Consider the following 27,727-nt stretch of genomic DNA (forward strand, 5'->3'; position numbering starts at 1 on the left):
ACATTGCATGTGACAAATCGAATAACATATATCAGAGGCTTTTGAAGAAAGTTGGTCACTTGAAGGTCAGAATGCATTTCGAAACCTCCTTGACTGGACCGGTATTCAGTTGCTCTTTAATTCAGATGTACAAAAAAGATAACTGAATGTTGTTTGCATCATATTCCTGTTACATGAGAGCTACGGGTGGTCAGGTGATTGACCACACCTCTTTGTGAGCAAAGTACAATGTTATTCAATGGAATTCACTCCCTCCTTGCAAATCTCATATACAATCATTACAGAATCTAGTGCTGGGCTGGTCAGTGACTGGTCTAGCCACACCTAGGATTTTCTTTCTCTTCATATATGTACATATATGTACATAGGGGAAGGCGGTGGCATGGTGGTGTTATCACCGGACTTGTAATTCAGAGACTCTGAGAACCCGGGCTCGAATCCCACCATATGGTGAGATTTGAATTCAATAAAAATCTGAAATAAAAAATCTAATGATAGCGATGAAACCATTGTCGATTGTCATAAAAACCCACCTGGTTCACTAATGTCCTTTAGGGAAGGAAATCTGCCGTCCTTACCTGGTCTGGCGTACATGTGACTCCAGACCCTCAACAATGTGGTTGACTCTTAAATGTCTCTGAACTGGCTAAGCAAACCACTCAGTTCAAGAACAATTAGGGCTGGGCAATAAATGCCCACATCCACTGAATGAATAAAAAACCATACATACAGGAGGAGTAGGCCATTCAAACCCTCAAGCCTGTTCTGCCATTTGTTAAAATTTCATTGTGATCCTGCCTATTCCCTTTACACTTTGACTCTCTTGACAATCTGGAATCTATTTAACTCAGCCTTACAAATATTCAATCACAGCTTCCACTGCTCCCTGGGGAAGAGTTGTAAAGATGAGGAACCCCGTGAGAAAAACAAATCCCCTCATCTCAATTTTAAATGGGAGACCCCGCCCCCCCCTTTTTTTTAAACTGTGCTGCAACTTCTATCCTCTCCCACAAGACAAAACATCCTCTCAGCATCCATCCTGTCAAGCCTCCTAGGGCGTGTTTCAGTAAGGTCACATCTCATTCCTCTAAACTGCAGTGCATATAGCTTATACAACCTTTCCTCATAAGATCATCCTGGAATCAGTTGAGTGAACCTTCTCTGAACTGCTTCTATTGTGGTCTCAATAACACCCTACTATACAATTGTAGAAAAGCTTTCTAAGTATTCCATCCCTTTTGCAATAAATTACAACATTCCACTCACAACAATGGTACCCAATGTGGGCTGTCTAACAATTCTCAATCTTCCCTACTGACAGTCATTGTAAAAGATGCACTAAGCATATATCAATACTTTTCTCTCTATATTGTGACATACTCGTTAATTACTATCGCAGAAGATGCGGAAGCATGGGATTGAGGGTGATTTAGCTGTTTGGATCAGAAATTGGTAAGCTGAAAGAAGACAGAGGTGGGTGGTTGATGGGAAACGTTCATCCTGAAGTTTAGTTACTAGTGGTGTACCACAAGGATCTGTTTTGGGGCCACTGCTGTTTGTCATTTTTGTAAATGGCCTGGATGAGGGCGTAGCAGGATGGATTAGTACATTTGCGGATTACACTATAGTCAGTGGAGCTGTGGACAGTGCAGAAGGATGTTGCAGGTTACAGAGGGACATGGATAAGCTGTAGAGCTGGGCTGAGAGGTGGCAGATAGAGTTTAATGCGGAAAAGTGTGAAGTGATTCACTCTGGAAGGAGTAACAGGAATACAGAGTACTGGGCTAATGGTAAGATACTTAGCGTGGATGAGCAGAGAAATCTGGGTGTCCATGTGCATAGAGCCCTGAAAGTTGGCACCCAGTTTGAAAGGATTGTAAAGAAGTCATACGGTGTGTAGCTTTTATTGGTAGAGGGACTGAGTTTCAGAGCCATGAGGTCATATTGCAGCTGTACAAAACTCTGGTGTGGCCGCATTTGGAGTATCGCGTACAGTTCTGGTTGCTGCATTATAGGAAGGATGTGGAAGCATTATGAAGTAGGGAAAGGGTTAATGGATTTTGTACCTAGAATATGTCACAAACATAACCCTTCCTCATGGCTGATCTCCCTTAGCTTATACTGCTCCTGACATTAATATAAGTTATTTGTTTATGTATTACATGCTTTAATTCTCATTTTTATAAAGACAGATAGTTTAATGTGGCTGTTATTTTGTAGACTTTGCAAATCTTACCTATTTATGTTAGTTGGACATTGTTACACAGATGGTAGTTTATGATACCAGCTTTTAACAGCTGCTAATGGCAGATCACGATACTGGCTTTTAACAGGAAGAGTCCTGCTGGGACAGCCGCGATCACACAAGTAACTTCAAAGACAGGGATGCCGGTACTGCTGCAGAAGGGGTTTGAATTGTGACCGGATTAGGCCTGTGTCATGACTGCAGCTGCCAGCTGGACTGTGAATCGTGACTAAATCTGGGGCTGTATCATGACCAAGGAAGGAAGACCCAGAGGTCTGGCAGGACGTGGAACTTTGAATCGTGATTGACACTAAGATTCATGATGTATAAATGCCCACTTGTATTTGTGTTCTAAGAGAAGTTTGGTAGTCCATTGTAAGGAACCAGTTTCTCCCAAAACTCTGGAATAGACCCCAGAGTTTTGAAATAAAAACCATTGTATTTTGACTTACTGTCTCACAGGTATTATTTTACCTACAACAATTGGAAAGGGTGCAGAGGAGATTTACCAGAATGTTGCCTAGTATGGTGGGAAGGTCTTATGAGGAAAGGCTGAGGGACTTGACACTGTTTTCGTTAGAGAGTAAAAGGTTCAGAGGTGACTTAAAGGAGGCATTTAAGATAACCAAGGATTAGATAGGGTGGACAGTGTGAACCTTTTTCCTCGGATGGAGAAGGCTAGCATGAGGGGACATAGCTTTAAATTGAGGGGTGATAGATATAGGACAGATGTCTGAGGTAGGTTCTTTACTCAGAGAGCAGTAAGAGCGTGGAATGCCCTGCCTGCAATAGTAGTGGATTCGCCAACATTAAGGGCATTTAAATGGTCATTGGATAAACATATGGGTGATATTGGAATAGTGTAGGTTAGATGGGCTTTAGCTTGGTTTCACAGGTTGGCACAACATGGAGGGCCGGAGGGCCTGTACTGCGCTGTAATGTTCTAACTGATCTAAATGACATTTTCTCTCTCACCTCAACTGCACTTCATAGATTTGTCTATTTAAATGGTGATATACTGGGAAGTGTGAATGAACAAAGGTACGTTCTGGGGTCTTGGGAAGAAGGGCTGGTGTGTAACTGTGTGCTAGTGTGTGCGTATGTGGGGGGAAGAGGGCTAATTGCAGTGAGTATGCGGGGTTCAGGATGATGGGGGGAGGGGAAGAGAGAGGTGGGGGAGGGGGAGAGAGAGATGGGGGGAGAGGGAAAGAGTGTGGCTGAGGGTGGAGAGGACGGAGGGAAGACCTTAGTTGAGTCTTCTGCCACTTGGGAATATGGAGAGCTTGGCTGAAGCCTGAGTACATAAAATAACACTTTTACAAGTGCTTAAAAAAGCCCAAATTTTCCTGTTTATATATTATTATACACTGCTCTATAATAGGTGAATTTCAATAGATCTTTTCTGAACGTTACTATGTTGCTTCATTGATGTTTGGTTTTGTTGATATCTTGGGTTTCATTCATTTTCACGTGTTCAAATGCAGCCACATTGGAAAATATTTTCGGAAGCTCTGTCTTAGACATCCAATTTCCATACTGAGTTGTGTTCTCAGCCAGCCACCTAGCTGTGGCAGGTAGGGACACATTTCTACCTTCTCTCTACTGCAGCCTTCATACCAGAAATGAGCACAGACAGGATTCAATTCCAGATTCAAACTTATGTTGCAGACACACAGTGTCATTGAGTTCACCCTTGCTCGTAAAGTGGTCTGATACTGTCAGGACTCCAGTTAGTGGTGATACTGGTCTGAAGATGAGCTCAACTTTTAAACTGCATCGTTCAGCTTGGTCCACTGATGTTGTGAAAGTCTTGAGTACAACCACAGTCTTGGCCCAGTGGTTGCAATAGGTTGGGTTCAAACTCCACCTGAGTGACTTGAGCACATGACATAACAGTTTAGCTGACAATCTAATGTACTACTGAGGGATTGCCTCAATCATAGGATCCTTACAATACAGGAGGCCTTTTGGCCCACCGAGCCTGCACTGACAACAATCCCACCCAGGCCCCATATCCGTAACCCCACATATTCACCCTGCTAGTCCCTTGACACTAGCGGATGATTTAGCATGGCCAATGTATTTAACTAGCACATCTTTTGGACTGTGGGACAAAACTGGAGCACCCGGAGAAACCTATGCAGACACATGGAGAATTGAACCCGGCTGCAATTGAACCTGGGTCCCTGGCACTGTGAGGCAATAGTGCTAACCACTGTGCTACGAAGCTGTCCATATTGGAAGGTTTTGATGAGACATTAAACCATATCCTGTTTGACCTCTTAAGTGGTTGTTATCTCATCACTCTTTCTTTATTTTGTGTGGCAATTGAGGGAGTAAAGATTTACCAAGATGTTGCCTTATATGAGAAGCAAATAGAAAGATTTGAAAAATTGGGAGTGTTTACACCAAAATGGAGGAGATTATCCAATGGTCTGACAAGGTATTTGAAGGGATGGAAGAGAGTAAATAAGGAGGAAGAGATCTTGAATGAGGGGATACATATATAATGCTAAACATCAGACAGCTAGAACAAAAATCATCTTGTTTTTACAGCAGGTTGTACTACTGGGGAACACATAATTACAGCTGTAATTGGAACTAAGATCATGTAAATTTTAAAGAATAATGGGTCGGAGAAAAAGTAATTTAAGGCATCTGGGAAGAAATAAGATTCAGGAGATTCGGACTACTGCTTGCATGTAGCTTTCCCTGAAAGTAGTTTTAAAATCACATTGACTGAAATTCATCTGTCATTTTTTTACCCATTCTACCATGTAAAGGAAGGCAGATTGGGACGCAGTGGTTAGTTTCTGTTACGTAATTTAAAAAGACTGACTTTGAGAAGAAATTTTGGTAAATTTAAATCATTCAGATGAGAATGGGTCCCGTTTTGCATGCAGGGTGTATGCTTGGAATCTGATTCAGTCGTTTCTCTCTCCGCAGGCGCTAACTGACCTAGCTAATTGTTCCATCATTCTCTGTTTTTTGTTTCAGATTGCCAAGATCTGCAATTGTTGGCATTCAGTTTCAAAACATGTGAACAACCTTTGGTCCAGGAAGGAGGCAATAAGGTAGAGTTGGGTAATATTGACATGTAACTGAAAGTTGATTCAGTTTGGGGAGTTTGGAGCTGGTGAGGAGGAGAGGTCTAAGTCAGTCCTTTGGACACACCGTTGGCAACTGTATGAGAAAATGAGAAGTCAATGGCAGCCTACATCGGTCCTGAAAAGAGAACCACAAGAAGGCAGGGATAAGAAATGTTTGAGCAGCTCCAATGGGAAAGCTAGTTGGCGCTATGAAAGTATTTTCAGCCTGGCTGGATGTACAAACCTTGTTACGCTCTAATACCACAACAATCAGATAAGATGTTCCTTCCATCAACATTTGCAGTACAAGAGGAACACGGGGGTGTTAAAAATTCCTTTGATTACCTTGATACCTCTATCATTATCTCTAATCAACAACCTCTTCTCATCTTCAAATCTTCCCACAGCTTCTTGGAGTTGTCTCTCTGTAGCCAGCTGCTGTCGGCTGTTCTCTTCTCTTAAGGCTGTAATAGTAGTTTGAAGTTCAGCTACAGTCTGAAAAGAAAACAATAACTGAAAATCCCAGTTGCTTAAACATGACTATTTGCTTAGGTTTGAAAATGCTTTGAAGCGCGATAATAGCTGTGAAAATATTTGAAACTGTATTTATCAGCTGCCAAATGCAGAGAAGATTCAAACTTTCTCAGGATCTTTAATTGTCATGGAATTTTGTCTGAGGCACAGCAGATAAAAACAAGCATGTTGCTACATTTTTATTTGTCTGTGGGTTCCTTAATATTCCAGGTCAACAGGTACCACATGTATTCAGTTGGCCCAAAATGCTGTGGATATTCACGCAGCACCATCATTAACAAATTATCACTTTCACTTGCTTTGGTTTGAGGAGAAGTTGGTTAGCCTCAACACAAAAAAATCAGGACAGGAGGCCAGGAATTGCTGTCAGTAATATTGTTGGATGAATGTTTAACACAGCTGTACCAAGTTTCTTTCTGCACTATTTTAATAATGCTCTTATCCTATCTATCTCATCACTCAACAGCAGGCCTTAACCCCAATGTCACAGGACAGCACCAGTGCTAATTTTCCCTTTGTCCTCATCCCAGCAAGGGTTGTTAGTGTACCCTATATTAGCAACAAGCAATCCCAGGTTAGGTGTAGCTGAAGAGGAAAGCTCCTTCTACTTGGATTGAACCATTTCCCATAATAGTAATATCTGGCGCTTCCCTCTCTGAGCAAAAGTACTAATTTGTGCCAAATTATGAATTATTTTGTACTGCACCCACTTAAAACTGGGTGGAGACTTCCAACTTTACCATTTGGAATCATTCTGCAATGGAACCAGAGCTTTATCACGTGTTCATTGGGGTTAATTACAGTATTATTATAGAAACCCTACAGTGCAGAAAGAGGCCATTGGGCCCATTGTGCCTGCACCAACCATAATCCCATCCAGGCCCTATTCCCATATCCCTACATATTTACCCACTAATCCCTCTAACCTATGCATCTCACGACACTAAGGGGCAATTTTAGCACGGCCATTCAACCTAACCCACACATCTTTGGACTGTGAGAAGAAACCGGAGCACCCGGAGGAAACCCACGCAGACGCAAGGCAAATGTGCAAACTCCACGTGACCCAAGCCCGGAATCGAACCCGGGTCCTTGGAGCTGTAAAGCAACAGTGCTAACCACTGTACTACTGTGCTGCCCAACTATCTGCAACTTCAGATGGACAGAATCATACAAATAAGCTATGATGAACAGTTTTCTTTTGATTTTGCGATTGGGGCAGTGGCCAACATATAAAATGATCCAGAAAATATTCACAATTTCTAGATAGACTGGCTGTCCACCTAACAGTGGACAAGTTGTTTGATAGGTAAGTTACCAGGATACAGTAGTTTGTTCTATATGAAATTAGTAATCCCTGAAATGACAATAGTTCTTTATTGGTCAACTCAAATCAGAGATTAAGACTGATATCTTAATCAGGCTCAGTTACTTATACTGATTCTTCTCAATGGTCACAATTAAGGTACGATTATTTCTAGCACTTAAATAGATATGATGTTCATGACAGTTTTCCGATGGTTCATCTAATTTTGTCATGAATCATAGAAACTCTACAGTGCAGAATGAGGCCATTCAGCCCATCGAGCCTGCACCAACAACAATCCCACCACGGCCCTATCCCCATAATCCCACTGTAACTCTGAATTTATCCTGTCAATCTCCCTAACACTAAGGGGCAATTTATCATGGCCATTCCATCTAACCAGCACACCTTTGGACTGTGGGCGAAACCGGAGCACCCGGAGGAAACATGCACAGACATGCTAAGCGGTAACTCCACACAAACAGTGACCTGAGGCTGGAATTGAACCCAGGTCCCTGGCGCTGTAAGGCATCAATGGTAGTCATGATGTAGAGATGCTGGTGTTGGACTGGGGTAAACACAGTAAGAAGTCTCACAACACCAGGTTAAAGTCCAACAAGTTTATTTGATGGTAAACCCACTAGCTTTTGGGGTTTGCCCCTTTGTCAGGTGAGTGGAGAGTTACTGTCCTGTCTGGAGACAATACACATCTCTTAATGCTATCTCCACTCACATTGTCTGCACCTTTAAGACTTGATTAGCTGTAAAGACTAGCATTCTAATCAGTATTCTGTAAACTGTGTGTGCCTTTATATGCTCTGTTTGAGACCAGAACTCTCCACTAAATTGCCCAACTAAAGGAAATGGTCTTTCTCCGTTCATTTGTAATCTATTTCTGTCAACCATTTTATCAAAACTCTTCATAATTTATAAATTTTCAATAAAATCTCCTCTTAATCTTCCCTGCTTTAATGGCAATAGTATCTGAAGTTTTGTCTTTACAATGATAATTTCCAGTCTTTGATGTCATTCCAATGAATCTAAAGTGAAACCTTTCAGGCTTTAATATCCTTTTTTATAACATCATCTAAAATGGCACTCACTACTTCAATTGTGGCTTAACCATGACTTGTACAAACCTAATGTTACATGTCTTTTGTCCTCTTCTCTAAGTCCCTATTTACACAATAGAATTCCAGATGTTCTTGGGGAAGCGATGTACAAGCAAACTACAAGGGACTGAATTCTAAAATGTATTATGAATAACTCAGGCATGCAAAGGAGCTGAGAGTTTGTATCAGAGGTATGGGTATGGTTGGTTGATAGGTTGAAAAGGAACCTTGAAAAGTTCAAGATTGATGTGCCTCGAGTGAGAGAGAGTTTGTGGACATACACCTTTTTAGTGTTAAGGTTATCCTGGATCTTGGATGGAATATGTTTATAGCAGTTTAATTATATATTTATTTATATACTTTTTTTTGTTTTTCACAGGAAATGCCAGTGTTTTTATTGCCCATCCCTAATTGTCTTTGAGAAGGTGGTGATGAGCTGCCTTCCTGAACCATTGCAATCCATGTTGTGTAGGTACACCCACAGTGCTGTTAGGGAGGAATTTTCAGGTGTTTGATCCAGTAAAAATGAAGGAATGGTGAGACAGTTCCAAGTCACAATGGTGTGTTGCTTGGAGGGGAACTTGGAGGTGGTTTTCCCATGCATCTGCTGTCCTTGTCTTTTTAGGTGGTAGAGGTTGGGGTGTGGAAGGTGCTGTTCAAGGATACTTGGTGAGTGCAGACTGTAGATGGTACACACTATTGCCATTGTGTGTCTGTGGTGGACAGAGTGGATGTTGGTGGTGGTGGATAGGGTAAAAATTAAGCAGATTGCTTTATCCTGGATGGATCAAGCTTCTTGAGTGTTGTTGGACCTGCATCCGTCCAGGCATTTAACATAAGAACATAAGAAATAGGAGCAGGAGTAGGCTGTCTACCCCTTCGAGCCTTCCCCGCCATTCAATAAGATCATGGCTGATCTGTCGTGGCTCAGTTCCACATTCCTGCCCTCTCCCCATAACCCTTAATCCCCTTCGCTTATCAAAAACCCATCAACCTGCGTCTTAAAAATATTTAGCGAGGCAGCCTCCACCACTTCAACGGGCAGAGAATTCCAGAGATTCACCACCCTTTGTGTGAAGAAGTTCCTCCTCAACTCCGTTCTAAACCGCCTCCCCTTTATCTTGAGGCTGTGCCCCCTGGGGAGGTACTCCATCATATTCCTAACCTGGATGTGGTAGAAGGTGGATAACTGAGGAATGCTAATCAGGTGTTTCAGGTATGACTTGAAGTCAACACAACGGCACAAGGCTTTTCTTTACTGAGACAGTTTACTGACTTATTAACAATACCTTATACCTCTCCTCCCACACCCAGTGTCCCAGCAGCCCCCTATTTCTTTGTGATCAAGCTACTTAATTAAACAATACCTTATACCTGGGATCTTAAAAATTAACATACAACGGATATATTCCCCTTTCTTTCTTGAGACAGTAAACTTTATAACACACTTAAATATTTTCAAACCAAATCAAAGATTTGTACTAAGTTGTCTGAAGTGGAACAACTGGATTTTTGAAATGGCACAAGAGAGATTTGTAAGGTGATGATGGTGGTACTAATCACTCAGAAGGAATTGTACTGGTCACTAGGAGCTTTAGTTCAATGCTGGGTGCTCTGGTAGTGGACTCAATCAAGTAACATAGAACACTACAGCACAAACAGGCCCTTCGGCCCACGAGTTGCGCCAAACACATCAACACCTACCAATCTATAGACCTATCTATAACCCCCAATCCCATTAAACCCCATATACTCATCCAGAAGTCTTTTAAAAGACCCCAGCAAGTTCGCCTCCACCACCACTGACGGCAGCCGATTCCATTCACTCACCACCCTCTGAGTGAAGAACTTACCCCTAACATCACTTCTGTACTTTCCTCCCCGCACCTTAAATCTGTGTCCTCTCGTAGCGACCATTTCAACCCGGGGAAATAGCCTCTGAGAATCCACCCTATCTATTCCTCTCAACATTTTATAAACTTCTATCAGGTCGCCTCTCAACCTTCGTCTCTCCAGGGAAAAGAGTCCCAGCTCCCTCAACCTAACTTCATAAGGCATGCCTCCCAGTCCAGGCAACATCCTTGTAAATCTCCTCTGTACCCTTTCAATAGCTTCTACGTCTTTCCTATAGTGAGGCGACCAGAACTGCGCACAGTACTCCAAATGAGGCCTGACAAGGGTCTTATAAAGTTGCAGCATTACCTCCTGACTCCTAAACTCAATCCCTCGATTAATGAAGGCCAGTACACCATACGCCTTCTTGACCACCTCCTCCACCTGCGAGGCCGATTTAAGAGTCCTGTGGACCCGGACCCCAAGATCCTTCTGCTCTTCAACACTACTAAGACTCTTGCCCTTGATAGTGTACTTGTTCATCCCGTTGGTTCTGCCAAAATGGACGACTACACATTTATCCGCATTGAAGTCCATCTGCCACTTCTCCGCCCAGTCCTGCATCCTATTTATGTCCTGCTGCAACTTTTGACATCCTTCCAGACCATCTACAACACCACCGACCTTCGTGTCATCAGCGAACTTACTTACCCATCCCTCCACTTCCTCATCCAGGTCATTTATGAAAATGACAAACAGCAAGGGTCCTAGAACAGATCCCTGGGGCACTCCACTGGTGACTGACCTCCATTCAGAAAAAGACCCATCCACAACCACTCTTTGCCTTCTGCAGGCAAGCCAGTTCTGGATCCGCATGGCCAAAGGCCCTTGGATCCCATGCCCTCTCACCTTCTCAAGAAGTCTTGCATGGGGGACCTTATCAAACGCCTTGCTGAAGTCCATGTAAACCACGTCCACGGCACTTCCTTCGTCAATGTGTTCAGTCACATTATCGAAGAACTCAACGAGGCTCGTAAGGCACGACCTGCCCTTGACAAATCCATGCTGACTATTCCTGATCATGTCAAACCTCTCCAAATGCTCGTAAATCTTGTCCCTCAGAAGCCTCTCCATCAGCTTACCAACCACTGAGGTCAGACTCACCGGTCGGTAATTTCCCGGGCTTTCCCTGTTCCCTTTCTTGAAAATAGGAACTACATCCGCAATCCTCCAATCTTCCGGAACCTCTCCCGTCTCCATTGACGACGCAAAGATCATTGCCAGGGGCTCTGCAATCACTTCCCTCGCCTCCCACAGTATCCTGGGGTACATCCCATCTGGTCCCGGCGACTTATCTATCTTGATAGAATTCAGAAGTTCTAACACATCCTCCTCCTTAATATCCACATACTCAATCTTTTCCATCTGCTGCAAATCCGTAGCAAAATCTCCCAGATCAGCTTCCACTGTGAATACTGCGGCAAAGTACTCATTAAGCACCTCTGCCATTTCTTCTGGTTCCACACAGACCTTTCCCCCTTCACCTTTTATAGGGCCTATCCCTTCTCTTCTCATCCTTTTACCTTTCATATATTTATAGAAGGCCTTGGGATTCTCCTTAATCTTACCCACCAAGGTCTTCTCATGACCCCTTCTGGCTCTCCTAATTTCCCTTTTAAGCTCCTTTCTACAGTCTTTATACTCCTCAAGATCCTTAACCTCTCCTAGTTCCCTGAACCTTTTGTACACCTTCCTTTTCCTCCTGACTAGGTTCAACACAGCCTTCGTGCACCACGGTTCCCGCGACCTACCAAAACCTCCTTGTCTCATCGGAACGTTGTCATGCAGAGCTCCAGACAAACATTCCTTGAATATCCGCCACCTTCCTTCGGTACTTTTCCCTAAGAACGCCTCCTTCCAGTTTATTTGTCCAAGTAACTTCCTGACTTCTTCGTATCTCCCCTTACTCCAGACAAACACCTTCCTAGCCTGCCTGATCCTATCTCGTTCCAATGCAATTGTGAAGGAGATAGAATTATGGTCACCATTCCCAAGATGCTCTCCTACTGAGAGATCCATCACCTGCCCTGGTTCATTCGCCAGTACCAGGTTAAGTACAGTCTCACCCCTCGTAGGCTTATCCACATACTGTGTCAGGAAACCTTCCTGAACACACCTAACAAACTCCTCCCCATCCAAACCCCTTACCCTAGGGATATTCCAGTCGATGTTTGGGAAATTGAAGTCTCCCATCACGACAACTCTGTTATTAATACATCTCTCCAGAATCTGTTTCCCTATCTGCACTTCAACTTCCCTGTCACTATTGGGCGGCCTATAGAATACACCCAGCAAAGTTTTCGACCCTTTGCTGTTCGTAACTTCCACCCACAGAGACTCTGTAGATAGTCCCTCCACGGCATCCTCTTTCTCTGCAGCCATGACACTGTCCCTGATCAACAATGCCACTCCACCACCTCTTCTGCCACCCTCCCTGAAGCATCTGAAACCTGGCACCTGAAGTACCCAGTCCTGTCCCTGAGACATCCAAGTCTCCGTAATGGCCACCACATCACATTCCCAAGCAGCAATCCACGCCCTAAGCTCATCTACCTTATTCACTACACTCCTTGCATTAAAATATATACACTTCAGCCCCTCAGTCTGGGCATTTCCCTTCTCCACCCCCTTTCTAACCTCCCTCCCATACTGCCTGCAGTCCTCCCCTACCTGGGAGCTAACCTCCTCCATCCCAGTCTCCCCATCACAATTCCCTCCCCCCATCCTTTCTAGTTTAAAGTACCCCCGGTAGCCTTAGCCAGTCTTCCCGCCAAGATATTAGTCCCCCTGGGATTTAAGTGTCACCCGTCCTTACTGTACAGGTCCCACCTACCCCTAAAGAGGTCCCAGTGATCTAGGAACAGAAATCCCTGCCCTCTGCACCAGTCCCTCAGCCACGCATTCAGCCTCCACCTCATTCCATTTCTTCCCTCATTCTCCCGTGGCACAGGGAGCAATCCTGAGATTACTACCTTCGCTTTTCTCTTCCTCAGCTGCCTACCCAGTTCCCTATAGTCCCTTTTCACGAGTGCCTCCCTCTTCTTGCCTACGTCAGTAGTACCTATATGCACTACAACCTCTGGTTCCTCACCCTCCCCTTTCAGGATGTCTGGGACACGCCCAGAGACATCCCGAATCCCAGCCCCAGGGAGACAAACCACCATCCGCAACTCCCGTCTACGTCCACAAAAACGCCTGTCCGCCCCCCTCACTGTGGAGTCCCCTATTAACACTACCTTTCTTCTCTCTTTTTTGATTTTTTGACTTATTGGCTCAGCTCCAGAGACCTGGCCACCGCTTCCTCCCTCAGATGAGCTGTCCCCCCCAGTAGTACTCAGGCCGGAGTACTTATTTTGAAGGGGGACATCCACCGGTGTGCTCTCCAATTGTGCCATGTTAGGTAGTATGTAGAGTGGGTTAATTAAAATGTTACCTGGATTATCTGAATAATAAAGATCAGAGTAAAAGTTTCAGGCATGTAAAAGTTCTACTTACTTAGGGTTTGGGGACAATAATATGTGACGATCATTAAAGAGACTGGTACTTCAATGTAAAATAGCTGGCCAATGATAAATTTAAAAGTAAATGAGAAAGTATGAACATTGTTGTAATGAACGAGACAGTGGAAAGTCCCTTCAGTGGTGTGGTTTGTGAAGAAAATCACACAGTAATTGATGAGATGTTTCACAAAATCTTAGCTGGCCAACTGAGCTGTAAACTGACATCTGCCGTGGGGAAGAAGTCACTTCAAAGGGGGGGGCTACAGTCCCTACCAATTAGTTTATGGGAGAAATAAAAAAATAGCTTCAGTGATGTGGGATCATCTTGCAGCCTTGGAAGGGAATACAATTAGCTCGTTTTCTTCACGTTGGAAGGAGGGCTTTCATCGAGGCTGAAGTTTCAGAGAAAGATAGGCAAGCTTTATGGTTCCGCATAAGGCCATCAGCCATCAATAAACTGTAATCCAGGGGGCATGATGTAACGTCCAAACTATATTCAGGGTTGTGGGTTTTACACAAAAAGAAAAGACATGATTTGCACATGTAGATTCAAATTAAGAACACTCATTCCAGGAGGTCTCGCCTATACAGAATATAAACTGAAACTAAAACCACAGCCTGTGTAACACCCAAATGACATGAGCACCAAATCACATGATCAGCTCTTAAAGCAATCTGCAACCACTTAAATATTTAAAACTGAAAGAGAAAATGCTGGAAAATCTCAGCAAGTCTGGCAGCATCTGTATGGAGAGAAAAGAGCTGACATTTCGAGTCCAGATGATCCTTTGTCAAAGCTCAGTATCCACAGTAATTTGCTTTTATTACTTAAATAGTTAACATCCTTTCCTCTTTACTTCTGGGGTCATGACAACAAAATACTATAATGGTATTCACTGGTTCAATTATAGTCTAGACACTGTACAATGCATCATTAATCATCATACTCAGCAATAAGAAAGTCAATCAGGATGACGTCAAAGTCTCTGGTTGTACATGATGTTCAGGAAATTGGCTGTCTTTGACCCTAGAAGTATGATTTGGAATTTCAGCAAACACTACTTTTCTTGGAACTAATTCTGCATCATGCTCACTTGGTGTTTTTGAAACCACCTAAAGAAGGGAAACCATGGAAATTAAACAAATGTGTTTATGGATTGGTATGTGGTAGGTCCATCCTGTTGAAAACAGGTTGGTTTCAGCTGAAAGCAGATCCAGCAATGTTCTACTGGTATCATAAGGAGAAGCTAGCTGGCATTTTTGTGATGAACATTGATGAATTTCTGTGGGGAGGTTCTACAAAATTTGAGCAATGGGTGGTGGAAAAAATAAAGAAAGAGTTTAAGATTGAAAGTCAGGCTTTAGGAGTCATTTATTACTTAGGTAATACATTAAGAAGAATAAGTCAGAACTGACCTTGAATTTTTTTTTAATTTGTTCATGGGTGTCGCTGGCTGGCCAGCATTTATTGCCCATCCCTAGTTACCCAAGGGAAGTTGAGAGTCAACCACATTGTTGTGGCTCTGGAGTCACAAGTCAGCCAGACCAGATAAGGATGGCAGATTTCCTTCCCTAAAGGACATTAGTGAACCAGGTGGGTTTTTCTGACAGTGGTTTCAACTCAAATTCTACCATCTGCCATGGCAGAATTTGAACTGGGTCCCCAGAACATTCGCTGAGTTTCTGGTTTAACAGTCTAGTGATAATAACACCAGGCCATCGCCTCCTCACGAACCAACAGTTTTACTTAGAAAATGTCAATTGCTTCCCAGTAAATCGAACCAGGTCCTCACAAACAGAGGATCCTGTATCCAAGGAAGAGTATAGACCCAATTAAGAAGTTTGATTGGACAACTGAACTGGTTGTGCATTCAGACTAGTCCTGATGCCAGTTACGACATATTGAGACTCAGTACCATGATGGAACATACTACAGTTGAGGAAATTCTAAATTCAATGAAATATGCACTCATATCCCCAAGAAGATATTAGATTAGCCGTTTTCCACAATGCTTCACATGCTAATCTTCTGGATGGATATTTTCGTACAGCATGGTTTATCATACTCTTGGTGGGAAAGAATGATAAATATTGTCCATTGGCCTGGGAAAAAATTAAAAAAGTGTTTAAAACCTCTTTATCTGCAGAAACACTGGGCAGGATTCTCCTGTCCCATTGCAGTGAATGGAGATTTAGCTGAGCGCTTAATTCACTGTTCCCCCTGGCTGTGGTGATGGGGCATGAACAGTGTGAGAATTTCAACCACTGACCCTAGTTGAAGCAAGGGCAATAGGATTTTACTTAGCAAATATTCTGAGGGAAATCCTATAGAAGGGACATTTGGAGAAAGGTTTTCCTATTGAATGTTACACGGATAACCACTGTCGATTGGATTACACACATTCAACAAAGAGTATGACTGAGAGAAGGTTAAGGATTGATCCTGCTAGCATAAAATAAATATTAGTGAGAAAAGGGATCTCTAAAATAAACTGGGTCTAAGCAAGTCACTAATTATTGAACTGTTTTACAAACAGGAATGCTTGTTTGAAGAAATTGTTAGAGGTTCTGGAGGACGGACATCTTGCATCACAATAGATTAAGCAAAATGTGGAAAATCATGATTTTACTCTTTGATTTGGTTTGAAATTGTTTAAGTGCGTTATAAAATTTATTGTTTAAAGAAAAGGCAATCTGTTCAGGGTACGTTAATTATATTGTTTGTATTGTTAAGATGCACAAGTGAAGGACATTGTTGAATTAAGTACTTTGATAACATAGAAATAGTGACAGCTGGGACACTGGGGGTGGGAGAAGAGCTCTGAGATGGAATAAAGTCAGTTAATGCAGTAAAGATCGATGTCTTCTTGGTTTTGACTTCAGCAATTGGTTTGGATTTGTCAACAGAACTGGCCTGCTGATGAACAGGACTCGAGGGCCAAATCGATTTAGCGAGAAAGACAGTGAGATTGCTAATGGTGCCTCATTTGTGAGGGGAGTGCAATGAGTTCTTGTAATTGTGTAAGATGTATCTTTGTTGTATTGACTATTTAAAGTGAAATTTATCTTTTTAAGCATCATTTGTCTATAAATTCATGTTTAATTTGTTTCTGATTCAAGTAAAACTTAAAATAAAAGCTATAAAGAGTTAGTAATTTCTTCATTTGTAAATGTGGCTATTATGGTTTCCCATAGAGATCATAAAGTTCTTCCTCAGCCATTTCCTTCTGTTATGTTTTTCCCCACCTACATTTAGCCTTTTTATCTATCGATTGTATTTTCAATATTTATTATTTTGTTAGTTCTAATTTTATCATATGCTAACATTGAATTACATGTTCACTTTTTATTCACAGGACATTATTCTTTGAAGAATCTTCTTTTTGCCTTGTTAAAACCCTTCAGCACCATACCCTTCCCTAATCCATTGCAGCCCAATATTTGAGCCATTCCCAAATCCTTAATTTTTCTAACTCTGCATCCTCCCTTACTTGCTGCTGTCTGAATCACTCTGCCCCATCGTACCTGTACCTTCATTTCTGGCCCATTTGCAATTGCCTGCGAGAAGGTGGTGTTGAACTGCCTCCTTGAGCCACCCGGGTTCATATGGTGTAGGTACACTCACAGTACTGTTAGGAAGGGCTTTCCAGGATTTCGTTCCAGCAACAGCGAAGGAACAGCGGTATGGTTCTAAGTCACTATGATGTGTGACTTGAAGAGAAACTTGCAGGTGGTGGTGCATTCCCATGCATTGCCATCCTTATCTTTCTAGGTGGTAGAACTCACACGTTTAGAAAGTGCTGTTGAAGGAGCCTCGGTGAGTTGCTGCAGTGCATCTTATAGATGTTACACACTGCGGCCACTCTGCATCAATGATAGAGGCAGTGAGTAGTTGAAGTGATGGATGGAATACCAATCAAGTGGGCTGCATAGCCCTAGGTAATATCGAACTTGAGTGTTACGTCAGCTGCACTCAGCTAGTCAAGTGGAGAATATCCATCACACTCCTGTTGGATGCAGAAGGTGGGCAGGCTTTGGGCAATCAGGAAGTGAGTTGCTCGACAGAGAATTTCCAGCCTCTCACCAGCTCTTGTATTGGCTCAATTCATGGTCAATAATGACCCCAGGATGTTGATGGTGGAGGTTTCAGCTATCGTGATGCCAATGAATGTCAAGGGATGATGGTAAAATTCTTTCTTGTTGGTGATGATCGTATATCTGGCCTTGTAATGTTATTCTTACGTGCCATTATCTGCCCAAGCCTGAATGCTGGCCAGGTTTTTCTGCAGGTGGGCAGACAGGCTGACTCAGTATCTGAGGGTTTGTAAGTTGCATTGAACCATCAGCAAGCAACCTCACTTCTGACCTTATATTGAAGCAGCTGAAAAATATTAGCCCTAGGACAGTACCCTGAGAAGCTTTTGCAGTGATGTCTTGGGCTAAGATGATGGGCCTCCAACAGTCACAACCAACTTCCTTTATGCTCGGCATTGAATCCCTACAATGCTGAAGGAGGTCATTTGGCCCATCGAGCCATCACCGACAATGATCCCATCCAGGCCCTATCCCCGTAACCCCATGTATTTACCCTAGCTAGTCCCCTGACACTAAGGGTCAATTTTAGCATCAACAATCAACCTAACCCGCACATCTCTGCACTATGGGAGGAAACCAGAGGATCGGAGGAAACCCATGCTGACATGGGGAAAACATGCAAACTCCACACAGTCACCCAAGGTTGAAATTGAACCCGGGTCCCTGGCATTGGGAGGCAGAAGTGCTAACCACTGTGCCACCCAGAGTATGACTCCAACCAGTGGAGAGATTTTTCCCAATTCCCATTCAGTTCCATTTTGTTCAGGTTCCTGCATGTTAAATGCTGCCTTGATTTCAAGGGTAGACACTTTTAATGCACCTAGGAAACACTTTTGTCCATGTTTTGATTGAGGCTGGAAAGAGGTCTGGAGCTGAGTGGTTCTTTTCAAAGAGTTTAAAATTTTTTTTAACTTCATTCTTAAAGTTACAAAGCCAATGCCCGGAGTGGATTGGGCAAACCCAAATCCATTCCTTGCTTGCTCCAAGAAACAAATTCAAAATCCAATTGATGGTCCTCACAAAAGAGACAAACAAGATCCAAGCTGACAAGATAAGGCACCGCACCATTTTGGGCTTGATCTTAGCTGAAAGGCCACAATCCAAACTGAGGATTGCTGAGCAGATAATAATCTGCTGAGTGCCGCTTAATAGCATTGTCGATGATACCTTGCTGATGAGGTAGAATTGGCCTGGTTTTTGTAGACAGGACATAGCTGAGCAAGTTTCAACATCATTGGATGAATTTCAATGTTGTCGTTGTACTGGAAGAGTACAATCATAATCCTTTCATGTTTGTAGATTTTTCACTGCTGATCTTGTTCATCTTTGCTGGGATTTGTACAAAGTTGAATCACCTTCCCAAATGTCAAACTCCACATATTGGTGGAATATGGAAACCTGGCAATAAATTCAGTGGATCATGTGGTAGAAATATGTCATAAAAATGTCTCCTAGAATCAATAAGAAATGGGATACATGCTTAACCTAATCTGGAAGCTTCCTGACTTCAGAATCGAAAACCCAAGACCTACAATCCCTAAATAACAAGTATTTGAGTGCACTCTGATGTACAGAGACACAGTACCTTAACTTCAGCAGCTGAATAATTTTATTGTGACCATACCTTTAATTGTCCCCAATCCTTTAAATTTGCCTTACAAATAATGTTTCTCTCCCTTCCCTAGACACACCAGAGCTGGTGCCTGGTGATGTGAATAATTATGTAAATCTTAGACTAAAACACTAAACACTGTTTGCGTTTGATCTTGAGAATGGGATTTGCACCGGCTCTTAACAATTTAGAATTACAATAAAAATTAGCTCCAATGAAAACTCTCTCTGCTGGTTCGAAATAGTTAATTCATTTTCTGCAATGTTGACTTGAGATCTGAAACCACTTGTCATTGCGTCAGTTAATGTAGTCCAATATTGTATACGGTATTCTGTCAGTTCATTAATCATTACCAAGAAAAATAAATAGGATCGCTATGCAGCTGGCACAACAGTGATGATTACAAATGCTATGGGTGTTAAAAGGCTGTATCTATGGACACCAAGATTCATGTTTTAATTATCCTCTGTCAGAGTGCAGCTTCATCTGGCACATGCGCGCATGAGGAAGTTTAGACAGGTGTACATGACAGGTTTTTAAGTAAACACCTAAAGGAAGAAAAGGACAACATCATGTCCCCACTTCTATTTCTTGTATTCTTGTTCACTGTATATTGACCAGTGTGCCGAGAGAGATTGGAAGGGGATACTCCGAACAAGACTGGATTAATTAAAATTGCTGCTTTTCTGGTTTCCGATACTTTCTGTTTCCATTTGAGAAAATTAAAATAAATGGAACTCCATTTTAAAAATTCTTTCATGGAATTTGGGTGTCGCTTTTGTTTCCATTCCAGAAAGCCCTGAGGATCCAAGGACCGGTTTAAACTGTTGGGTTATACAGTTCCATTGTAGCATTCAGGAAAAGGCCATTTAGAGAATCCAATTGATCTTTTCTAAAATTATATTTCAATTCCTTGGCAGAAGCAATAGTTCTTCCTCACTGCTGGGTTTGTAGACAATAAGCACAGCAGCGAAGGGTGAACAGGACTTGGTGAGGTTTAGGATATGGGCAGCAGTGACCTCAAGTTTACAGAGGATGCTAGGTAGAAGGTTGGCCAGGAAAGCATTGCAATTGTTGAGTCTAGATAACAAAACGTATTTATACATGAGGGTGGGTTTTAACCTCCCCCCCTCCCCCCCCCTCCGTATGAGCAGAATCGAGGCTGGTTCAGGACGGAAGGTACCTGTTCAGTAGCTCCACAATGAGTGGAAGCATTTTGCAAAGCTAGCTTCACTTGTAATGGGCTAGCTGGGAACTGAGAGGTAAGTGCAGCTCAGCATCAAGGACAACCTTCAGGTCATTTTACCATCCTGGATTAGCACTGGAACAGATTGAAGAGCAGATTATTTGCCTATGCATTCAGGAACTGAACATCATATATAACAGATGGACCTAAAGGAAGGAAAGAAGCTATCTCCCGCCTACAATTTGCACATTTGGTTACAGTGTCAGATTAGCACCAGCTCTACTTTTGATGTAGAGCAACATTTTTTACCACAAGTTCATCAGGCAGTGGTCTGTACATAATGTTCTAGAGACTATTTGGAAAAATGAGGTGGTGGATCCTGTTGGATGGTTCCCTGAGCAAACTGTAAGGTCATTGGCAGAATGCCTCATCACCAGAACTTTCAAACAAGCACCAAGCCCGAGCTTGGCTAGGGGTGAGAGAGGCCCTTCCTGACACATCCTACCTACAACCCTGGAGTCTCACCCCATCTGCACGTTGCCCTTGAGGTGACTGTGGTTGGGGAGAACCTGTTGTCCACCTCTGTGTGAAATGTGCCTTTGCACAGGAGGTCTGGAGAGAAATAAGGTGGTTTTTGCCGAGGTTCATCCTGTGTAGCTCTGCAGGATGGACTGTTGCCAAGGAGACGCACCGAGATCCACTGTTGCTGGAGAATCATCAACACGATGGAAGGCGCTCTTTGGTCTGAACAAAACTTGTTGGTCTTCCAGTGTAAAGAATTGTCCTCGGCCAAGTGTTGCAGACCTGCTCATTCCAAAGCCCAGGGCTACGTGCTGAGGGACGCACTAAAGCAGCTGCAGTAGAGGTGCAATGTGGGGGAAGGTTACAGTCTAAGGCCTTTCAACCACAGTGAACTGAGGGGAAGGGAATTGTATCGAACACCCTCAGGTTGCATGAATCACACTGAATGTGTACAGTGAATATTACATGGATCACAATTGCAACTTGATCAATGTAAACAACTTAAATATCTTTTTGCAATATTTGTAATCACCATTTTGAAATATCTGTAGTGTTTCTATGACTGGATTGAAGCACCAACAGGATCGATGTAGAAACCTGAATATTATTACACTTTGTGTGATGGCCATTTTGAAATGTTTGTAATGTTTGTTCCAATATTTTACAATAAAGTATATTTTTGCAAAAAAAAATCACTCAGTGAAAGCAGCTAGCTGTTGGGTGATGAGTAATTCACTTTACATTTAATCATATATTTTATTGTCAATTGTTTCCCATCATTTAAAAAAATGCAGAAGACTGACAGTCCCGGTGAGGGGTGTGAATGGACCGGTAAAGATTATGCTTGTGAGCATCCATCAATTCTGACCCCATTTGGACAGTGTGAATCATTGGGAGGACAATTCATCATCATGGATCAGGGCCTGTTTAACATGCCATGCCTATCGTTATTCAATGCCCTACACTCGGTGCCTTTCCAGGAGTCGGAACATCAAACTTTTGGAGTTCCTTCCTCTGGTTCTCCCATCAGCCCATTCTTAGCCTTGCAAAGTTTGCAGTAACTGTACCTCTTCCAAAACTTCTGAAACTCTCAATCAGCGGAGATCCTATCACAACTGGATTTCCGCCGATTCCAGGTTGCTGCAGAATCCCAGTTTCCTGCTGGGATTCCAGGTGGAACACCTGGGAATTTTATTCCTTACAACAATGAAATCCATGGATTCTTGTCACCCAGTTGATAGAAATGCTTGTAATGTCTTTTGCATTTGTGGTAGGGTTGGTGACTCTGGTCACGTCCATTCTGAGAGACTTCCTGATCTTTCTCTCAAGCTGCCTGTTCCCCCTCTATCCTCCCATTGCTCGTCTGACCAACACCTCCACTCTAGTGCTGCATCGCCTTGACCAAAGACTTTGTCATCCAATTGGGTGCTTCTTGACTGTCAGTTAAAATGTCTTTTCCCCTCCACCTCCAATTTAAGGTCTCAATTCACTGAGGGTTTTATTTTAATTGCTGGAACTTCTAGGACAATTCGGGAAAGTTAGTGAACCCATGTGGGAGACGATCGAAATATCCACAAAATTGCAGTCACATTCCATCGCTGAAAACAGATGACTGGTGTATTTTTAAGTAATTTTACTGGAAAGTCAGTTAACTTGAAGCCACAACATAGTTTCATTTTGGATGAAGGATACGGCTGCTAACAGGATTGATAAGAGTGGCAGGAACTGATCCACTCTATACTGCCGCAACTCAAACTGCACAGCTCCTCTGCAAAAATCACAATGCTTTTGAACTTTTTGTCAGTCAAATAGGACAGTCTGCAGTTTATTGTGACCACACTTCACCAGGAAAGAAGGTTATTACTTGGGTAAAGTGAACAACAGAATTCGAAGTGCAATGTGTCTCGAGTGGGTGTTGGGAGTAAATGTTAAAGAGGGTGCTGAGCACTAGATTAGACCAATTTTGTCCGTGGGAGAGCCACATGAAAGCTTCTAATGGCCCATTATTGCTATTGCATCAATGTTCTTAGTCATAATTATATCACATTTGTGGATACACAGACATGCTATTTAGCCCAGATGAGTAGGAGTAATGTATTTAAAAAAAAAACACTTTATCCTATTTGAATGCTTCTTTAGCTAGAGCTTACATTTTCACCCTTTAACTACTAGGATAGATTGTTGCTTCCCCTTATAACAATATATTTACTTCCTTTATGAATAGTTATTTCTCTGCTTCTACTGTCTTTTCTTTTGATCCATGATGTGTTACCTGCATTACCCATAGCCTGTGTTACTTTCTTAAAATTGGATGTAACTGAGGATATATGGGGGGCAATTTTCCCATCTGCCACGGGGGGGGGGTGAAAATTACCATGCAAATGTCTATTGACCTCGGGCGGAATTTTCCAGTTTTGGGGCAAGCGTGGCTGGAAAATCCTGCCCATGGTGTTTAATCACGGAATCCTAGAGTCCTACAGTGCAGTAGGAGGCCATTCGGCCCATCAAGTCTGCACCGACCACCATCCTACCCGGGTCCTATCCCCATCACCCCATGCATTTACCCTAGCTAGTGCCCTTGACACTAAGGAACAATTCAGCATGGCCAATCCATCTAACCCGCCACCTGGTTCCATGTATGGATTCTTAAATATAATACTTTTTAAGCCTGGGAGGTGAGTTGGGTGCAGGAAGGACAGTTTGTCGAGAGAAACAGTGTGGGTTGAAGGCCCCATTTTTGCAACTTCAAAGTACATCTCAACAACAACTTGTATTTATACAGCACATTTGATGTAATAAAACATTCCAAGGTGTTTCAGATGAGCTGTTCTAAAAAAAAATTTGACACTGAGCCACAGAAAGAGATTTACGGTCAGGTTAGTGGAGGTTTTAAAGAGTGTCTTAGAAGAGGGAAAAAAGGCTGAAGTTTATGGAGAGAATTCCAGAGCTTAAGACTTGACACCTGAAGGCACGGCCACCAGTGGTGAAGAAATTAAAATTTGAGACATTGAAGAAGTTAAAATTGGAGGAGTGCAGATATCTACCAGTGTTGCAGGGCTGGGCGATATTGTAGAGGGAGAGTGAGGCCATGGAGGAATCTGAAAATGAGGATAAGAATTTTCAAATTGAGGTGCTGTTTAATTTGGAGCCAATGTAGATCAGTGATGATGTGGAGATGCTGGCATTGGACTGGGTAGGTACTGTAAGGATTTTCACAACACCAGGTTAAAGTCCAACAGGTTTATTTGGTAGCATGAGCTTTCAGAGCATGCTCCAAAAGCTCGTGCTACCAAATAAGCCTGTTGGACTTTAACCTGATGTTGTGAGACTTCTTACTGTAGATCAGTGAGCTCAGGGGTAATGGGGGAACGGGATGTTGTGCAAGTTAGGGCAGCAAGATTTTGGATGAACAAGTTTACGGAGGGGAGAGTGTGGCGAGGCCAGCCAGGTGTGTGCTGGAATAGTGAACAGAAATATCTGTGATGGATGCTATCCATCTTCCATTCATGAGAATGAAGTAGCAATAGCTTTGGGAGGGAGCAAAGGAGTATATTCACAACAAAAGCTCTGGCAATCTAAAAATCAAAATGAATGAAGCGGTTCTGGATTGAAAAGGGTTAAGGTTGTTTAAGTAAAAGGAATGCTGCAATATGCACAGAATTTAATGAATAAAGCCTGTACACCCACTTAATCTCATTAGGATACTGTTTTCTAATTATAAAAATCTTCTCTGTATTCTTTCTTTCCATAGTTTCGTCACACACTCTGGCCATTAGAAGCACAAAATATTTTCTTTTTCAACACAAGCTGTCAAGAGATCAGCTCTCACTGAATCTTATAAAATGATTGCCAGCTTTTCTCTGGGATGGATGGGCAGTTCTGTTCACTGTTACTGTGCACTTTTAATTAAACCAACTGCCTTTGGTTTTGGAGGTGGGCTTACTGAGGCAGATGGCAGCTGGTTCATGCCTTACTGTCATCTCCACTGATTAGATCTACTGTATGACAACAATGAGCTATGCAAAGGAGAATGTTTTGTGTACTTTGATTGTGTAGGGTTTTCATAACAGTTTTATTTCAGCTGCTAACAGACAACCTCTTGAATTTTAAGCACAATACTTACAGATGCAAAAAAAGTAATAATTCCTAATTAATTTTATTATGGTGGCACAGGATTAGATCTTCAAAGCGTTCTCTTTAGTTCTGATGGGCTGTAATGTGTAACTAGGATCTACAGACATTTTGCAAGTGTGGAGGTGTTTCTTAAGGAAAGCTGATTTGATAACATGGGTTTACTGACAGTTCACAAACCTGACATGGTTACTGAAGTTTCTGAATCTCTGGGCCATACCTGTGAAGATTTTAAAAGCCTCTGGCTGTATTCTTTCTCAATCTGCTTCAACTTGTTGCTGGTCTGTAAAAACAAAAGGAGAAATGTAACATGAGATAGGCAAAGAGGAAGAACGTGCACAGACACTCGCTGTTGACCTAGGCGCTTGGCACCTAATCGGTATGCCTGTCACTTAGGATCTGGGCTCCATGCCAGTTCCAACGCCCCTTCATGGCAACCGAAAGCACAGGGCCTTGCTTTGATCTCCAGCCAACTAGTCATCACTTGAAAGGAAAAATCTACCTCTGCTGCCAATTATTAGAAAACATAAAGGGCTTTCTGGATGAAAAATGACAGCATAAAGTTTATCAGAATGACTTCACCTTAGTAAAAACAGAAACACATGCTCTGATGAAGACTGTGAAGGTACAATATGACACGTATGCTTTAGAGTGCCAGATGATTTTTTTTTTAAGAAGAGTCTGGGAGCAGTGCAAGGTGGCGAGGGGGAGGGATCTGAGAAAGGGAGAAAAAAATGAGAAAGAAGCTACACAGTTGAATCTGCCTGAGGGAAGAAGTAACAACATTCTCTAACGTACAGCAGAGATACAGCCTGCTTTTGAAACTTCAAAGGAGTTTGCGCACTTAATGTAAATGTGGCCATTAGCAAAACTGAACTCCACCTTTTTGCTGTAAGACCATTAAATATGATTACTGCCAACCTTATTATAGTTTAAGCACAGAAGAGCTGACAATTTAATGAATTTTGGAAAAAGGTTTATGCAAATAAATGATCTTTAATTATAATTATAGACTTCATTGTATACAATGAAATTGTAATGTTTTAAAACAATATTTCTCTCCATAGGAAATTATTTGTTCCCGTTCTCCCCAACCACTCCTCACCATCACTCGACTGAGAGGGCGAGCTGTTCAGGGTCCTGTTGCTCGAGTGTTTGGGGATGGTTTGATGTGATGTAATTTTCACTACTCCCTCATAGTACAGCCTAGTAATGACAGAATGATACAACACAGAAAAAGGCCATTTGACCCATTGGGCCTGTGCTACCCCTTTGGAAGAACTATCCAATGGATCCGATTCCCCCACTCTTGCATCACAGCTGGAAAACTTGTTCCCTTCAGGGACATATCTAATTCCATTTTGAAAATTGCAATTGAATCTGCTCCAATCACCCTCTCAGGCAGTGCATTCTAGAAATGTTGAAATGTTTGCCTTGGAAATGGAGTGAGAGCAGAGAAAAGGATAGAGGCAGTGAAACTGACTATTATTTTTAACCTTAAACACAACTTGAATATTTAATACCAGGCACTGAACTGCAACGTTCAGTGCATGGGCGGAAGGTCATGAACAGTAGAGAGCATTAGCAGGTGATTAAGGCTCTGTAATCACTGTAGGCCAGTTTATGGGAGGTCTTACAGCAGCGATGCAAATCAGCAAGTGCACTGAATTACAGGAATAGAAGGACTTCCTTCAGGAGACATTCAAAAGGCCTGTTTGAATGGATACACAAATATTGCAAGAATGCAACGGCTGTCATCAGTATCAAAACTAAACAATAAACTGTTGGGTTTAGGGATAACCATACCACCCCCCCCAAAAAATAATTTCCAAAAGGGTTGCTTCCAAACTGAATACTGTGCAGATGTTGGAATCAGCGGGTATTGAAAAGAGAAGAGATGTGACTATGAAAATAAAGCTTCAAATGAATTTACCTGTACACTAAGACACTCCTGGCACTGGTTTGAATCAGGCTAACAAAAATGTTGCACTGGTTGCAACAGCAATGTCTTAAATTCAGCAACAGTGGCATTTTCCAGAGATTTTCCACTGCTATTTGCAGTGTAAGAGAGCACTGCTAACCAACCAAACCTAATGAAATAAGTAATGAATGCTCAATCAGTGGGAATCCCAGGACATCTACGTCACATGCTCTTTAGGATGGCAGGGGAGAGGTACTCTTATTTTTTGCTTTCTTTGTTTAGGTCTCCTTCACCATTCACTCTTGAAGGCAGTTGGCAGACCTCCCTGGCTTCAGGTGGAAGAAGATGAGGGCACCTCACAACGACTCAACCTCTGACTGGCTCTTGTTTGCTGTGGGGAATCAACAAAGCTCCACTCAAAGCCATGGCTCTACCAGTGTACAGCACACTTCACCTGAGTCACCGTTTTGGCGCAGGAGTAGCTATAGTCTGCACAGTAATGGCAAACTTGGAAGCAAAAACATAAGAAATAGGAGGAGGTCAAATGGACCCTGAAGTATGCTTCACCATTCAATAAGATC

At 42.5% G+C, this 27,727-nt stretch overlaps 1 protein-coding gene across 2 annotated transcripts in view; it reads right to left on the reverse strand.

Annotated features, from left to right (window-relative positions):
• The window catches only part of cep112 (centrosomal protein 112), a 468,252-nt gene that overhangs the window by 68,882 nt on the left and 371,643 nt on the right, over positions 1–27,727 (reverse strand). For both annotated transcript variants that reach the window (XM_080209170.1, XM_080209169.1), the window contains 2 exons: positions 25,446–25,508; positions 5,680–5,829 (listed from right to left, as the gene is read on the reverse strand). In XM_080209170.1, coding sequence (XP_080065296.1) covers positions 5,680–5,829; positions 25,446–25,508 — 213 coding nt within the window. The remainder of the gene's footprint in view (positions 1–5,679; positions 5,830–25,445; positions 25,509–27,727) is intronic.

The sequence above is a fragment of the Carcharhinus amblyrhynchos genome, chromosome 21 (genome assembly GCF_965287045.1).
Source record: "Carcharhinus amblyrhynchos chromosome 21, sCarAmb.v2.hapA, whole genome shotgun sequence".
NCBI lineage: Eukaryota > Metazoa > Chordata > Chondrichthyes > Carcharhiniformes > Carcharhinidae > Carcharhinus > Carcharhinus amblyrhynchos.